This window comes from Myxocyprinus asiaticus, chromosome 17, assembly GCF_019703515.2.
Source record: "Myxocyprinus asiaticus isolate MX2 ecotype Aquarium Trade chromosome 17, UBuf_Myxa_2, whole genome shotgun sequence".
Taxonomy (NCBI): domain Eukaryota; kingdom Metazoa; phylum Chordata; class Actinopteri; order Cypriniformes; family Catostomidae; genus Myxocyprinus; species Myxocyprinus asiaticus.
Window position 1 is genome coordinate 16,591,500 of NC_059360.1, and position 16,995 is coordinate 16,608,494.

The 16,995-nt window shown below is 44.4% G+C and overlaps 1 protein-coding gene across 3 annotated transcripts in view; it reads left to right on the forward strand.

Moving 5' to 3' along the window:
• Positions 1–281: 281 nt before the first annotated feature.
• Positions 282–16,995, forward strand: part of crim1 (cysteine rich transmembrane BMP regulator 1 (chordin-like)) — a 199,154-nt gene continuing 182,440 nt past the window's right edge. For all 3 annotated transcript variants that reach the window (XM_051722293.1, XM_051722294.1, XM_051722295.1), the window contains exon 1: positions 282–1,169. In XM_051722293.1, coding sequence (XP_051578253.1) covers positions 851–1,169 — 319 coding nt within the window. In that variant the 5' untranslated portion in view covers positions 282–850. The remainder of the gene's footprint in view (positions 1,170–16,995) is intronic.

Genomic DNA, 16,995 nt, shown 5'->3' on the forward strand with positions numbered 1-16,995 from the left:
TTCCGTTTGCTATAGCCTACAGTTCTAATGTGTACAGCCGCACAAACTCGAGAATGCTTCAAAGTTATGCGGGTCCAACATTCCACACGTGCACCTTAACCAGCGTGAACTATAACACATAGACTCCTTCTGTTGAGCGTATCGTGTTACCAGCATTTCCTGTGTCTCATATCTGGAAAGAACGAACTCTCCAATGGAGCACAGAAATGCGAGATGGGAGTGGTTCCGTTATGAGGTCACAGTGAAGGACTGAGCTGAACGTTGAGCAGCGGGCGGAGAGAAGAACTCAACTAGAGAGCGAGAGATAAACATGAGACTCAAGCCATAGCTGGAAACATTTATTCACGCAGTTGAATGAATCTCCGCGTGCAACAAAATAACGGAACCGCGTTTCATTCGAAAGCGAACTACTGAAAAACATTGCGCTTTTTTGATCTGGCTCCTTTATAGGCGCAGGACAGGAAGACATTACTGGCTTGCATAAAAAAAAAAATAATTAAAAAAAAAGACTCAAGGAAGAGAGAGAGACGCATGAGGAAAGTTTTCCTGCGCGAAAACAAACTGGAACTGTGCAGAAATCGTGACGCATACGCCATGCACTGGCTGTACAACGTGGGATAATTCTTCTGTTGGCTTTCATCTGAAGGGAATGCATTTTTGTTGGCTTTCGTCAACCTCTCTAAAAGTTTAACGGCAGGAACGCTTTATTATTCTATTCGAAAGAAAAAGCTTAATTGTGAAAGGAACCTTTTTTAGCGCTCGCGCTGTTTTCTTCTGGTATTTGTCCGTTTCGCTGGAAAATCTGGTCATCCTCTTAATTTGGGGGACAGGGAGTGGGTTGGATATATTCATGTTTCCCCACTTTTCCTTCATGGCCTCCTCCAGGATGTATTTTTTTATGACATGCATGCTGTTCTCCCAACTTGTGTTGAGTCGCGCGCTCATATGTCTGCCCTGTGATAAGTCCAAATGCGAGGAGCCCAAACACTGTAGCGGTTCGGTGGTGCTGGGAATCTGCGGCTGTTGTTCGGTATGTGCCAAGCAGAAGAACGAAAGCTGCGGCGGCGTTTACGGTCTGTACGGGACCTGCGACAAGGGGCTCCGGTGCGTGATCAGACCCCCGTTAAACGGCGGGTCCATCACACAGTATGAGGTCGGAGTTTGTGAAGGTTTGTAAATCCCCTGCCTCTTTAAATACGTGTCTTTGGCTCTTTCAAAAAGTTGTCAACTTTGTTTATTGGTTTAATCAGACCTAAAGATGGTGAATTAAAGCAATAAATCAGATCACTTTTTGCTTCATCTGTATTTGCAAAACTAAAGCTGTTCACACAAACATAGCATATTGGGCTAGGTATACTAAACGAGCGATGCAAGGTGTTTTTGCTTCAGATACATTACCTGGTAAACAGAGCTGCAGCTGCAGGTTGGCTTAGAAAAATAGAAAAACAAAGAAACTATGATTCATGATTACAGCTATTACATTTGAGTAGCATTAGCAGGACTTATTAGATATAGTAATCTGATTGTAAGGCCATTATCGTCAGGAGAGTAAATAGTCTGTGCTATAAATTGTGTTTTAATAGCACGAGGCTTAAATGTCAGTGTCGCTCCTGCCTGCACAATACAAAATGTACCATGCCTTATTACATTATAGTCGGTTGGAGTAGAGCGTAAGAGAGGCGAAATGGTTAATGTGTTTGCAGCAGGTCGGTTCTCCGTTTCTTTGAGGTATGGCTAACGGATTCCGCGCTGTTTTTGGACGCGTTGGCAGCCTCGCGCTTTCCGCCGAGGCTTGTTGTTTTTTCATCGGAATGTCTGCTATGCAAGTTCACTTGCGTCTCGGACAGCTTAGTTTACATCTGACCATCGATGGACGTGCGTCACTAATACATTGAGTCGCCGGGTTTTGCTTCTCCGGGATGTGTTTACTCCTTCGCCTTGTTTCAGTCAGTTGTGAGGCCACAACGTATGTCTTGACTTAGCCTAACGTGCTCTCAGAGGGCTAATGTCTTTTTAACCCCAAGTTAAGGCCAATTTCATCCCTGGGGTGTAATTTTGAAAGGGGGTTAGCACCGCTTTTAACCCTGGGTTAATTAAGACCTACTTTGAATTGCCAAAGACATAAAGTGTGAATTAGCCTACTAACAGGGTTTTCGGTAAGTAAGAACAGTGTGAAACATAGAACAATAAACCTGGATTGTGTTAACTCCGGTTCAAAATGAAAAGCCCATGCGTTACCAAAATGTATTTCTGAGTTAAAAAGGATATTCAGAACGAAAAAAAAAAAAAATGTAAAAATTGATGGGATCATGAAAAGTGGGTGTTATAATATACCACAATGGAGCCAGGTGTTTGTAGGGGAGGTGTCGAAAAGTAAGAGGGTTTGATGATGTCATCCAAAAAGGAAAGTTGTTTCAGAGGCAGAGCACACTCAAAAAAAAAATAAATAAAAAAAATAAAAAAGGGGCAGCTTGTTCTATTTACATTAAGTGATAGTTTACCCCAAAATGAAAATTCTCTCATCATTTACTCACCCTCATGCCATACCAGATGTGTGACTTTCTTTCTTCTGCTGAAAACGAAGCTATTTAGAAGGATATCTCAGCTCTGTAGGTCCATACAATGCAAGTGAACGGTAACCAGAAATTTGAAGGTCCAAAAATCACATAAAGGCAGCATAAAAGTAATCCATAAAACTCCAGTGGTTTAATCCATGTCTTTAGAAGCGATATAATAGGTGTGGGTGAGAAACAGATCAATATTTAAGTCCTTTTTTACTATCAATCTCCACTTTCACTTTCACATTTTTTGTTGTTTTGTTTTTTGTTTTGTTTTTGGTGATTCACATTCTTTGTGCATATTGCCAACTACTGGGCAGGGGGGAGAATTTATAGTAAAAAGGACTTAAATATTGATCTGTTTCTCACCCACACCTAACATCTCTTCTGAAGACATCAATTTAACCACTGGAGTCAAATGGATTACTTTTATTCTTCCCTTTATGCGCTTTTTGGAGCTTAAAAATTTTGGTATCCATTCGCTTGCATTTTATGGACCTACAGAGTTGAGATATTCTTCTAAAAAATGTGTTTGTGTTCAGCAGAAGAAAGAAAGTCATACACATCTGGGATGGCATGAGGGTGAGTAAATGATGAGAGAATTTTCATTTTGGGGTGGACTATCTCTTTAATTTAAATGAACTAAAGCAACACAATTCTAGAACAACTTGATTTCATTGCGTTCTATCCATTTCAGTTTGTAAAATGGAAGTATACTTAATCCATTTGAGGTGGGACTACATTATTACTTTTTGTGGTGTTGATGTAGCATTGATGAAACTGGCACGGCATATCCATTTCCCAGCATGTTTTGCATGGGACTCGATAGGGAGTGTAAATGTTAAAATTAAGTGTTGTTTGTGTTTTTGTGCAAAATAAACATAAAGGGGGGATACTTGTTATTGTTTACTGTTTTGTTATGTTGAGATTTAGTAGAGTTTCTGTTATGTTGGAGTTTTTGGGGTTATTATTATGGTGAACAGTGGATCTTGAGCTAATGATGGAGGACAGGTAGATGTTGCGCATGAAATTGATTCCTCACTTCAATGCTGTGCCAACCATAGCATAGTTACTAAACTACACTCTGTAGTGTTTCCCAACATGTACATGCTAACATTCACATTCACTAGTTAGTACATAAAGAAATAAACAAATGTATACGAGTTACATTGGCAAGTCTATATTTGTTGGGTTTACCCAATTCAAAAATGTTCTTTCTACACAGTGTTTTTGTTGAGATTACATAGTAATTTTAAGTTAAGAAAACACATTTATAAAAGTGTGGAACCACTGTCAAGACTGAACCAAGTTCATCCAGAGCTTTTTTTAGTGCAATTTATTACATTTTGATCAAAGATTTGACTAATATCATCTGTATTTGGAATAGCGTGCACTGAGTAATTGTGCACAGTATGACTAAGAATGTTCATGTTGACTTTAAAAGTGGCAGGACTGTTTTATTTATTTATTTATTTATTTTTTTATCTCGGGTTGCATTTCACATGTTGTGGAAAGAATTAAAGCCATATTCCTTCTAACAAACCATGCAGACCTTGTTAGCTGATGAAGCAACAAGCAAAATGGGTTGCCATCTTAATAAAATGGTAATCGTCAAGACTAACAGTCATATTTCGACAGATTTCTCATAGAGCATAACATCGTATGCATGTTTGCACACTGTATCCGTGTACTTTTTCTCTGAAGAGGCCCGCTGCTTGTTAAGCCTAGTCTCAGCTGGAACTCCGATTTGGTCAGAGGACACTCATTGCAATGTCACGGGTCAGGTTTCAGCATGGCTGGCTATGAAAATTGAAGGCATCTTGACTGTTTGACATGTAACTGCCGGGGTTACATCTGCTGTAATTCAGCCAAGAAGACAATGCGGCATTGAGTGCCACTGCTATGGCAGTCAGATCAGAAACAGCACAGTGAATGCCAGTATAAGCCACGTCTTGGTAACCTCCACCCTCACCTCCTAACAAACTAAGTGAATTAGTCTCTAAGGCAGTGGTTTACAACTGGTGGGACACGACCCAAAAATGGGTTTCAGGTCTGTATTAACAGGGTCACGAACAGTTGGGGGAAAAAAATGCTAAATTCAAATAATAAAATGCAACTAACAATATAATTTTTGCATAGTTAGTATAGCAAAATAAATAGGTTTATAATACCAGTGAAATTTCATGGTTCTCGATACCAATTTCGATACCACAGCAAAAATATGCTAATATGATAATGTGCTATCGAACACACAAATTTCATTTTTTTTAAATTATTATTATTTTCCAGAACATTTAATTTAATCATTGAAATTGTGTCTAATCATTTAATTCTTAAGACTTTTAATAAGTGAAAATAGAACTTTTTAACATGTCATTGCATTTTTGCCAAACTTTTATTCAACAGCTGTCTTGCTTGTGATGTATTTATTAATTGATTGATTTGTAATTGTAATATATATTATATTCAATTCTTTATTTAATTTCTTCAATTTCAAGCATCTAGCTTTTGAATCGTACTTTTATTATAATGTGTGTTTTTTCCGGAAGCTTCACTTTCCAGATAAACAGTTTGCACCATGGCCCAGTGTGAACATTGAAGACTTTTAAGTCACGTCTGAAATCTCATCTGTTTACACTGTCCTTTGAGTCTGACAAATGAAATTTAGGGCACAGCTTTGGTGTGTTTGTATTTTAGACTACTGGTGTTTGTGTATGTGGTAATTTTGAAATGTTATATTTTAAATTGTATTACTGTGAAGCACTTTGGTCAACTCTGGTATTTTAAATGCGATATAAATATAGTTTGAGTTTCGATTAAAGCGCAAATTCTGTGATTTAATTATATAAATATGTAGTTTACATGTGCTGTGTGGTTCACAATGGATAAGTTCTCTGCTTTGTCATCTCAAACAACATGAATGATTCTCAATGTCTGTGGAGTTTCCAGAGTTTGAGCGGTTGGATTTAAACAATCATTTAAAGTATGCAGCTCATCCATGATAAGATTGCAGCCTTCAGCGGTTTAATAAATCACACTAGGACGTCACTTGGATTAATTGTCCATTTCAGTGTAAAAGGAGTAACAGAGCACACGTTATAAGCCTGTGGGCATTTTAAAGCTGTTGTGTGTCAGTCATATTGCGTGCTGGTACCGGACAGAGTCGGTGCTCAGTACTACCAGTACTGTAGTACCGGTACTTACATCTTTTTTTGATTTTAGTACCGACTTGGTACCGAAGTACCGGTACTTTTGACAACAATAATGCTTGCCACAGACTGTGCCTCTTAAGAGTCACCTCGAATTATGAATATCACAAAGACTTGTGTGTCGTATGACATCAAGGACTTGTACAGGCCCATAACCGGAGCACTGCAATCTTCAGGGGTGAAGGAGTGAACAACAGATGCTGTTCAGATCGACTGTAAGGTCCATGTCCAAGCCCATAAATTCCTGTGCATTCTAAAGCATGAGATTACTTTGGACAGGCTGTTTACAGTGAACACATACATTCAAAATGATGGTCCTGAAATGCCCTGCAGGCATTTCTGAAGACAGGCGTACCAAAACGGAACATCTGGGGGTTTGTGTCGGATATGGTAGTGGGCGTTTCCTTTCCAACACGCACTGTAAGCGGTAGACCAATCACAACACACTGGGATATCTGACCAATCAGAGCAGAGTAGGCTCTCTGAAAGGAGGAGTTTAGAATGAATCCTTTAAAATGGATCATTGAAGGAGTAGTTTTTGACACTGGGTAAAAAAAGGTAATGCTGCAATTTAAATTATGAGCAAATTAAAATGTTTTTTGACTTTGGAAGCATGCAAATCTATTGTATGAAACCTTTAAAACAAAATTAGGCATGTTTAAAAACCATAATAGGTGCACTTTAACATCTCTCGGACACCAGAGTTAGTTTAGGTCTTAAAGAGATAGTTCTCCTAAAACATGAAATTCATAATTTACTCACCCTCATGTTGTTTAAAATCTTCACGAGTGACTTTTTGATGTGGGGAGTGGCACTCACAATAGACAGTTCACATGGTGTTACACCTGCACTGATGCCACAGTATAGTACCCCAGACTCAAACTATAATAACATCAAAATACCACATTGTTTTTATTCAGTACAATTGTATGTAGAGTAGCAATATTCACAGATAGCAACGGTATTCGGCCAAACTCGGTGGTGAAGCGGCTCCGACTATGAGCCTAGGCCACGGGCTGTTAAAACAGACAGAACACAAAAGACTGGAACCAATCTCGAGACACACATTTCCAAGTTGAACATCTTTAGTAACAAAGTGTTTTAAAAACATATTGCTTAATCTGAGAAACACTTATAAGAGAGCAAGATGCAACGGCTAAAGACCTCCACCAACTGTAAGGGGCTGTTCACACTGAACGCTTTTGCTAGACAAACGTCTTAGTTTTGCTTTGTTTTTGTTTATTCAGCGTCTCGTGCAGGAGCGCTGTTTTTTTAGATGATGTGGCTAATTAAAAAGAACTTTGAAAAGCATCTTGAGACACCAGGTTTCTGTTAAACTGTATTTGTTGCGCTGTGTCTTGCCTTTTTTTAGCGCAAGAATGCGATCGATCTGAAGTCATCATCAGTGCTTGGCACAAATCCAAAATTCGAATACACAGTTTTAGCATTCAATTTTTTTTTCTTAAATTCAGTGAATATTGGAATTTTAATTTGACAGCCCTAAAGCACAGACTCTATATCTCTGAAGCCAGGCAGAAGAAGCCTCCTGTTGAGCCAGAAATAAATCTGAATTGAAGAAAAACTTGAATGCATCCTATTTTATTTAAAAAAAATTTTTTTTTGCTTTTTTATTAGGGAAATGTGTGCCTTTACTATAGAATTTTTTGGCCTATACTGGGGGTGGCAACCTTAGGCACGCATGTGGTATGCAAAGGAATAATTATTAACACATGAGCAATAAGAGTGCAAGGCATTTTATGTATTATGTATTATTTTATTTAATTTCAGAATTTAATTTATTTTATAAATGTATTTATAAATCCCTGCATCTGCATGCCAAAATGTGTCTTTCAGTAATCCTTCCTCTTGGTCATGCAGCCTGTTCTAGTTATGAGCTGTATGGGAAGCCAAACTCTCTGAAAGTGTGACAAAGCTGCACTACCCAAATTAACCCGTACAGTGCAACCCACTGGATAGTGTAGAGTGAAACTTGCAGAGGTACAGGCACCGGTCCGCCCTGCACAATCAATGGGTTGCACAAGTTAACAGTTAACAGTAAACAGATCTACATGCATTATGGGTTGTTTGGGTAGCGCAGTCCCACTTGTGCTCTCGGCAGTGATGTAGTTTGCTCTGCTTTGTTGTTGCCTTTTGCTTTCAGAAACAGTACTTTGTTACTGCAAGCAATGTTTAATAATACGTAGAAAACATGCATATAATGTTTTGTTATGTGGGTTGATGTGGCACCTTAGCAAAACATAAAAATGGCACTTCATTTTAAAAAGGTTGCTAACCCCTGGTCTATACAGTCTTGATTGTCAGATCAGCTAACTTAAAGCTGCTGTAAGCTATTTTTTTCATGGAAAGGTATGCAAAATATTTTATTTTTCCCTGAAAGATGTTAATGAAATAAGTGTCGTGAGATATCTCTCCTGTCTCTGTGACAGCAGTAGACTCAAACGGCAAACAAAATAGTGTCCGCGGGCCGTGGTCTCTGATGCTTTCTGCCTGTCAATCATTTTGCGAGTTCTCACAGTATTGTAGTTGCAGCGAATTATTGAGGCTCAATGCCATTTTTATGCCATGTTGCTCATAACAGTTGTCAGATGAATAGGGTTGCAACGGTATGAGATTTTCAGGGTACGATAACAGTCTCAGAAAATATCACGGTTTCACGGTATACGGTATTACACAGTTATCATTATCAGTAACAATGACCCTTAAAGGAGTGAAAACAGTTTTTTTTTTTTTTTTGGTTGAACCAATGCTTTATTATAATTGAAACTTGAAACCATTTTTTTAATGGAAGTATGTGTAAAAAAAAAAAAAAGTCTCCCTTTTGAAAATAAATAAAATAAATAGAATAAATAAGAAAGCTAACAAAATTCTAATAAACCGAATTATAAACATGATAAAAAAAATAGCGTGTAACTATTAACATGTTATACAACTAAAGTTCCCTATCTGTCACTCACTCGACGTTGTGTCGATGTAGTGACACTAGGGGTCACTCTTGTGAGCCCGAGACACCTCTGGTCTTTGATAAAAGGCCAACGAAAATTGGTGAGTGGTATTTGCATGCGGGTATAAAAGGAGCTGGTATGCAACCACTCTTGTCCAGTCGGACGCAGAAGCCTCAGCTGGGCTTCCCCCTTCGGGGACAATTGCCCAGTCACAGGCCGATGCCGAAATGACGGACATGCTTTCCTGGGCGGCCGCGAGTGTCGGGTTAGAGTGGAACCCTCATGGCTTGATGATTGGTTCCTGGGCTCGCGGCGCCGCTCAAAGCAGCCACGCCCCGCTCCAGTGCCATTCTTCCCGGAAGTGCACGAGGAGCTGACGAAATCTTGGGAGGCACCTTTTACTGCCCGGCCCCGATTCCGCAGTTCCCCCGCTCTCACTACTCTCAATGGTGGGGCGGCCAGGGGTTATACGGCGATTCCCCCGGTGGATAAGGCGCTCGCGGTGCACCTATGCCCACAGAGTGCCACCACCTGGCGCGGACACCCTTAGCTCCCATCCAAGCCCTGTAGGCTCACGTCGTCCATGATGGCCATGGCTCTCCTGCAGGTCCACCAAGCCAAGGCATTGGAAGAACTGCAAAAGGGTAGTTCCGCCCCAGATTTGATGCAGGAACTGCGCTCGGCGACCTACCTCGCTCCGAACGACGAAGGTCACAGAGCGGTCTCTCGGGCGGACGATGGCCACACTAGTGGTCCAGGAGCACAACCTTTGGCTCAACCTGGTCGAGATGGGCGAGGCCAACAAGACACGGTTCCTTGCTGCCCCCATTTCCCAGGCTGGCCTTTTCGGCGACACCGTCGAGGACTTTGCCCAGCAGTTCTCGGCGGTGAAGCAGCAGACTGAGGCAATCCGGCACATCCTGCCCTGGCGCAGCTCAAGATCCCGTACCCCATCTGTTCGTTGCCAAGGGCGTCCCCCTGCGGTGACTGCACCAGCTCCGCAGCAGCCCGCCCCTTTGGCCCGGCCCTGGCGTGGAGCCCACTGCAGGAAGCAGACGCCACCCGTCTCACAGCCGGCGCCTAAGAACCCACGGAGGTCGTCAAAGCGCCCCTGAGACGGGCGACCCAGAGACGAGGGAACCCACTCATTTGGAAGAGACCACTCCATCCCCCGGTGGCAGGCCAGAAAATCTTTTTTTGCCTTTTTGTTTGATTTTGCCGCATGCCCAAGTGGCTGCGGTACCCAACAGTTCAGCAAAAGAGCGGCTTCCTTCCTCCCTGGGCCACATACCCAGTGTGCACGGTCGTCACCATGACTACCGTCCACGGGTTTTTTCTTGCAGGATTGGTGCTCCAGCGGTGGCCTTTCCGCCCCTGAGTGCTCAGCTGTGGCACACAGCCACCCCTGATGTGGCAGTCTCCATGGGACAGGCCTCTTCCTCCCCCGTCCCAGGCTGTTCCGGGGGTAGTCACAAGGAGCCAGGTAAGTGCTTCGATGTCCCTAGACTCAGCACGGCCACGACGTGGTGTGGCACCTCGAGCACTGCCCCACTGCGAGGCCCCACCTGCCGGTACGTCTGATGACGTTGTCCCCTTGGTCCACCTTGCGCGGAATTTGGACACGTGGCTTGCGCTTTCCAATGGCTGATCAAGACCGTCCGACTCGGCTAAGTGATTCAGTTCACCAGGCGCCTGCCCAGGTTCAGCGGTATTCAATTCACTTTGGTCAAGAGCGAAAATGCCGCTACCTTGCGCACGGAGATCGCTACCCTCCTACGGAAGGGCATGATAGAACCTGTCCCTCCAGCTGAGATGAAGAAGGGATTTTACAGCCCCTACTTCATCGTACCGAAAAAAGGCGGTGTGTTGCAGCCAATCTTGGACCTGCGAGTACTGAACCGGGCCTTACACAGACTCCCGTTCAAGATGCTGATGCAAAACGCATTCTGGCAAGCGTCCGGCATCAAGATTGGTTTCTGGTGGTAGACCTGAAGGATGCGTACTTTCACGTCTTGATCCTTCCTCGACACAGACCCTTCCTGCGGTTTGCATTCGAGGGTCAAGCGTATCAGTACAAAGGCCTCCCTTTCAGCCTGTCTCTGTCTCCTCGCGTCTTCACGAAGGTCGCAGAGGCTGCCCTTGCCCCGTTAAGGGAGGTGGGTATTCGCATTCTCAACTATCTCGACGACTGGCTAATCCTAGCTCACTCTCGAGACGTGTTATGTGCACACAGGGACCTGGTGCTCTCACACCTCAGCCGACTAGGGCTTTGGGTCAACTGGGAAAAGAGCAAGCTCCTCCCGGTTCAGAGCATCTCTTTTCTCGGTTTGGAGTTGGACTCAGTCTCCTTGACGGCGCGCCTTACAAACGAGCGTGCCCAGTCGGTGCTGGCCTGTTTGAAGGCGTTCAAACAGAAAACAGCGGTTCGACTGAAACTTTTTCAGAGGCTCCTGGGGCATATGGCATCCTCGGCGGTGGCCAACCCGCTCGGGTTGATGCATATGAGGCCGCTCCAGACTCGAGTCCTGAGATGGGCATGGCGCCACAGGACACATCGCGTGGTCATCACGCTGATCTGTCATCGTCTTTTCAGCCCTTGGACCGACCTCTCGTTTCTACGGGCAGGTGTTCCTCTAGAACTGGTCTCCAGGCATGTCGTGGTCACGAAAGATGCCTCCAAAACAGGCTGGGGCACTGTTTGCAACGGGCACACAGCCACCGGCCTCTGGACGGGTCCGCGACTGCATTGGCACATCAACTGCCTCGAGTTGTTGGCAATTCTGCTCACCCTGCGGAGGTTCCGGCCGTTGGTCCAGGGCAAGCACGTGTTAGTTCGGACAGACAACACGGCAAGGCGGTCTGCACTCTCATTGTATGTCACAACTCGCCCGCCATCTCCTCCTCTGGAGTCAGCAGCACTTCAAGTCGCTGCGAGCCACTCACATCCCGGCAACCTCAACACTACAGCAGACGTGCTGTCATGGCGGGTTACCCTCAGGGGAGAGTGGAGACTCCACCCTCAGGTGGCCCAGCTGATTTGGAGTCGATTCGGACAGGCACAGGTGGACCTGTTCGCCTCCCAAGAATCCTCCCACTGCCCGCTCTGGTATGCCCTCACCGAGGCCTATGTAAATATGCGTTTCCCCCAGTGAGCCTGCTTGCACAGACCCTGTGCAAGGTCAGGGAGAATGAGGAGCAGGCCATCCTTGTAGCACCCTACTGGCCCACCCAGATGTGGTTCTCGGACCTCACGATCCTCGCGACTGCTCCCCCCTGGCGAATTCTCCTGAGGAAGGATCTTCTTTCTCAGGGACGGGGCACCCTCTTGCACCTGCGACCAGACCTCTGGAATCTCCATGTCTGGCCCCTGGACGGGACGCGGAAGACCTAAGCGGTCTACCACCTGATCACTCAGGCTAGGGCCCCCTCTATGAGGCGCCTTTATGCCTTTAAGTGGCATCTGTTCGCTAAGTGGTGTTCTTCCCAACGCGAAGACCCCCAGAGATGCGCAGTCGGATCAGTGCTTTCCTTCCTGCAGGAGAGGTTGGAAGGGAGGCTGTCCCCTTCCACCTTGAAGGTGTACGTTGGCGCCATAGCAGCACACCATGACGCAGTCGACGGTAAGTCCTTAGGGAAGCACGACCTGATTATCAGGTTCCTAAGAGGCGCCAGGAGGCTGAATCCCTCCAGACCGCGCCTCGTTCCCTCGTGGGACTTCTCTGTAGTTCTTCAGGGTCTACAGAGAGCCCCTTTGAACCTTTTCAGTCAGCTGAGCTTAAGGCACTCTCCTTGAAGACTGCCCTCCTGACTGCGCTCACTTCTATCAAGAGGGTAGGAGACTTGCAAGAGTTCTCTGTCAGCGAAATGTGTCTGAAGTTCTGTCCGGATTACTCTCACGTGATCCTGAGACCCTGACCGGGCTATGTGCCCAAGGTTCCCACCACCCATTTTAGGGACCAGGTGGTGAACCTGCAAGCGCTGCCCCAGGAGGAGGCAGACCCAGCCCTGTCATTGCTGTGTCCGGTGCGCGCTTTACGCATCTATTTGGATCGCATGCAGAGCTTTAGAATCTCTGAGCAGCTCTTTGTCTGCTTTGGTGCACAGCGGAAAGGAAGCGCTGTCTCCAAGCAGAGGATCACCCACTGGCTCATTGATGCCATAACTATGGCATATCTCGCCCAGGACATGCCACTCCCGGTAGGGCTACGAGCCCATTCTACCAGGGGTGTAGCGGTTCCTGGGCCCTGGCCAGGGGTGCCTCTCTAACAGACATTTGCAGAGCAGCGGGCTGGGCAACATCCAACACCTTTGCAAGGTTCTACAACCTCCGGGTGGAACCGGTTTCGTCCCAGGTGTGGCACGCAACACAAGCGGATAAGCCTGGGATAGCCGGCTGTGTGTATTGCTTGCACATAGCGCCTTCCACCTCCTTTTGAGCTGAAGACGTGCGCCATTAATTCCCAGTAGTGTTCACAAGTTTGTTCCCTGGTTGACTTCCTCCGACCCCTGTGGCAGTCGAGTTTTCGGAGAGATTCACTGCCGGCCCAGTACACGTGCTAACTAAGAGTCCTGTTCTGGGGTAGGTGCTCCGCATGTGACAGTTCCCTGTAAGGCTAACCCCATGCGATATCTTCCGCTAATGCGTTTCCCTGTTGGCAAACTGTGTCTTCCTTGGGCAGAGCCCCTCTGCCCCAGTCTCCATGTTTGTAGTAACTCCTCCCCCATTGGGCAGGATCTACCTTGAAGACTCTCCACATGGTTGGAAAGACCATGTGATGTATTCTTCCACTTAAATATCCCCCCTCTCTTTGGGCGAGGTGTGGTCTCCACTGTTTCTTCCCCTTTGGAGGGACACCCCCCGACTAGACCTGGTGGCCCAGTCGGATAATCCCCCTTCTTTTTTAGGGAGTGGATAAAAGAGAAGGGTAAAAGAGGCCACGACTGGGTTAAGCCTGTCTCTATCTCTTGGGTAGTCGACTTGTCCCCAAAAAGGGCCGTTCAACACTCATAACTATGTTGGGGGGAGGTTACGTGTCGACCTGGTGTGCTGACTATGAGGCACACAGTAGTCTGCCCACCACACACCACCAGTTCATGTAACACAGTTCAGCCAATTGTGGCGTTTCGTATAGGGACCCCTAGTGTCACTGCATCAACACAACGTCGAGTGAGTGACAGAGAGGGAACATCATGGTTTCTTGTGTAACCTCTGTTCCCTGATGGAGGGAACGAGACGTTGTGTCCCTCCTGCCACAGCGCTGAACTACCTGCTGAAATGGCCGGACCTTATATCGGCTCCTCAGCATAAAACCTGAATGAGTAGTTGCATACCAGCTCCTTTTATACCCGTATGTCCGGGGGAGTGGCATGCAAACACCACTCGCCAATTTTCATTGGCCTTTTATCAAAGACCTGAGGTGTCTCGGGCTCCCAAGAGTGACCCCTAGTGTCACTACATCGACACAACGTCTCATTCCCTCCATCAGGGAACGGAGGTTACACAAGTAACCATGACGCTTGTTAGTTTACATGTTAGCATAGCATGTTAGATTAACTACTAAATGAAAAATAACATCAGCTCTCTGAGCTTTTAAAGTAATATCCTATGATTATTAACAATTAACGTATACTGTAGGTGCGTGACAGTGCAGCCAGACTGCTCCTGTCTGTACCTTTAACTCAGTGGTTCTCAACTGGTTTTGTTTAAAACGTAACCTGCATTTAATGTATCCTGGGTCGCAATTCCTTTTATGTTGCATAGTTTTGTTCATGGTTTTCAAGTACAAGGACATGCATCAAGTGACATTATTTTTGTTGTTGACATCAATAACAAAAGCGACAGGAAGTTTACTCTCCTGCCTTTTAAAAATTTAAGAGCATATTTACTTATATGAACCCATTATTTTCCCCTTTGTTTCTAATTTCAAACATAATTCAAACAGAACATACATATTACACAGGAGGAAAGGCTCCTCATTACCATGGTTAGGTCAGTGTAGCTAGTCTTAAATAATAGTAATAATAATAACAAATTATAGTATTTATGAAAAAATAAATACTATCTGAAACACAATCTTTAACTACAACTGCCACTGTTGATATAAAATGAGGTCTAATAGATTCTACCTTTATATTATTTCATATGAAACTATAACATTTTGTCAAAATATTAATAATATAATAACACTTAAGTAAAATCGTGAAACAATTTTGTAAAGTTGATGATGCTTAATGAAAAAATAATTAGCGCATAGAACAGTGTTGCTCTTTTTCTCAGTGCTGTTTGGCATGTCAGGGCTGCCTACTGTTTGAGAGGTTCGACTTCCTCCGTAACGCTTTAAACTAGAAAAGTCTCACTAGAATTGAAATTGGTCACATCAGTTTTGAGGTCTGTGCTCCGCAGTATTGAGGGAAGCCCGGTTATTGCACGCGCGCATCAGAGAGCAGAGTAGATCATTAGCGCAAGCTGGTTCCATTACACTCGTGCGAAGTGCAGATGAGAAGCTTTAGCTGATTGCGAGATTACCATTAAATCTGCCTGGACAGTCCTAAATAGGCTATCACTTGGGCGGCCGCAGAAATATCTTCAGTGGGAGAAGCATGGCATTGTTCTTTCCCTGCTATCAGTCCGAATAGACCTGCGACCCACCAGAGAAACACTGCTTTAACTCACACACACACACACACACACACACACACACACACACACACACGCTTCTCTCTGACATTTTCTCCGCTGCATGTGTGTGTGTGGCGCAAGTTAACGAGTCTGACAGGCAAATGAGGAGGAAAGGAGATTCTCCGTCCGGTTGCATTTTTCTTCTCAATACCGTAGATAAGCAAATGTACATGGTATGATAACCGTCAATTTTCATACCGTGGTATACCGTGAAACCGGTATACCGCTGCAACCCTACAGATGAAGGCGCTATTTTGCTGCTGTTCTTTTTGACAACTTTTTCTGCTCTATGTCGGTCTCCATAAAGCAAATTTGGTATCTTTTTTTTTCAGATTAACATTTTTATTGGTTGCTTCACAACATGACATGTCACAAAGCAAAACATTCATATTCAGAGTCAATCATTAAACCCCATTGTTTCCCTTCCCCCCCTCCCAATCCCCAATCCCACCCCAACCCCCAACAAACATCCCTGTGGCCAAAGTTCGAGTACACACGCAGACAAAAAATAAAAATAATAATAATGTATTGCCTGAAGAAACACTATATCATATTTCTTACGTTTAAGAAAAGAAACAACCTTCCTTCTTTTTATGGGGTGCCCCAACCCATTCACATTTCACGTGGAGAAAGACAATCCACTCATATTTACATTTGACATTTTGACATATAAGAAAAAATAGATTGTGTCAAAACTAAAATTATAAAGGCCACATTCCAAAATTAGTACAACAATCAACCCCAGAACTTTCCCCAGAACAAAACAGAAAAACGAAAAATTTGTGCATTAACCCCGTGCACAGCAGCGCCAATTGCATCCATCCCTCTAAACTCAAACAGTCCAGGTATGCTTACGAGAGCCCCCGTGACAACTTTGCCATCAGATTGCTCAAGTCTGGTGCTTCTATACAAAAATTTGTAATACAGAATTACACAACAGAAGATAATCTGAAAAACAAACTCCAGCCAATAAGCGGAATTAAAAAAAAAAAAGAAAAAAAAAAGATTCATCCACTTAATTGTCTCGAAGGTGTGTTCCTCCACAAAACAAGCTCCAGCCGCTAGCGGAACCAACACAAAAAAAAAAAAAAAAAAATGGGCCGTTCAGTTCTTCGGCCAGTCAAACTCACTCCAATGTCCGGCAAGAAATATTCAACAAAACCAACTCCAGCCAACAGGAGGCATAAGCACCCATAACGAGCAGTTCTTCCACAAGCTGTCCCGAAGAAATTATATTACACAAAACAAACTCCAGCCGCTAGGCGAACCAGAACAAAGAGAAATCAAAAAGGCACCCAGCTTCCTCGGGCAGTCGAGTGTATGTTCAATGAGTCGGTCCACTAGGCGGCAACATGAAAATCACCAAAACGCTTACTCACTCCAATGTTTTTATGAAAGACAGTGCTTGCTGTGGGCATGTAAATTCTCTACGTCCATCCTTAGTATCTATTTTCAGTTTGGCTGGAAACATCAGAGCAAAAGCGACCTTCCGTTGATGTAAGTGTTTCCTGCATTCCTTGAATCGATCATGTTTCTCTCTTCTCGAATTTACAAAGTCTGGGAACAAGTAAATGCTGTGATTCTTC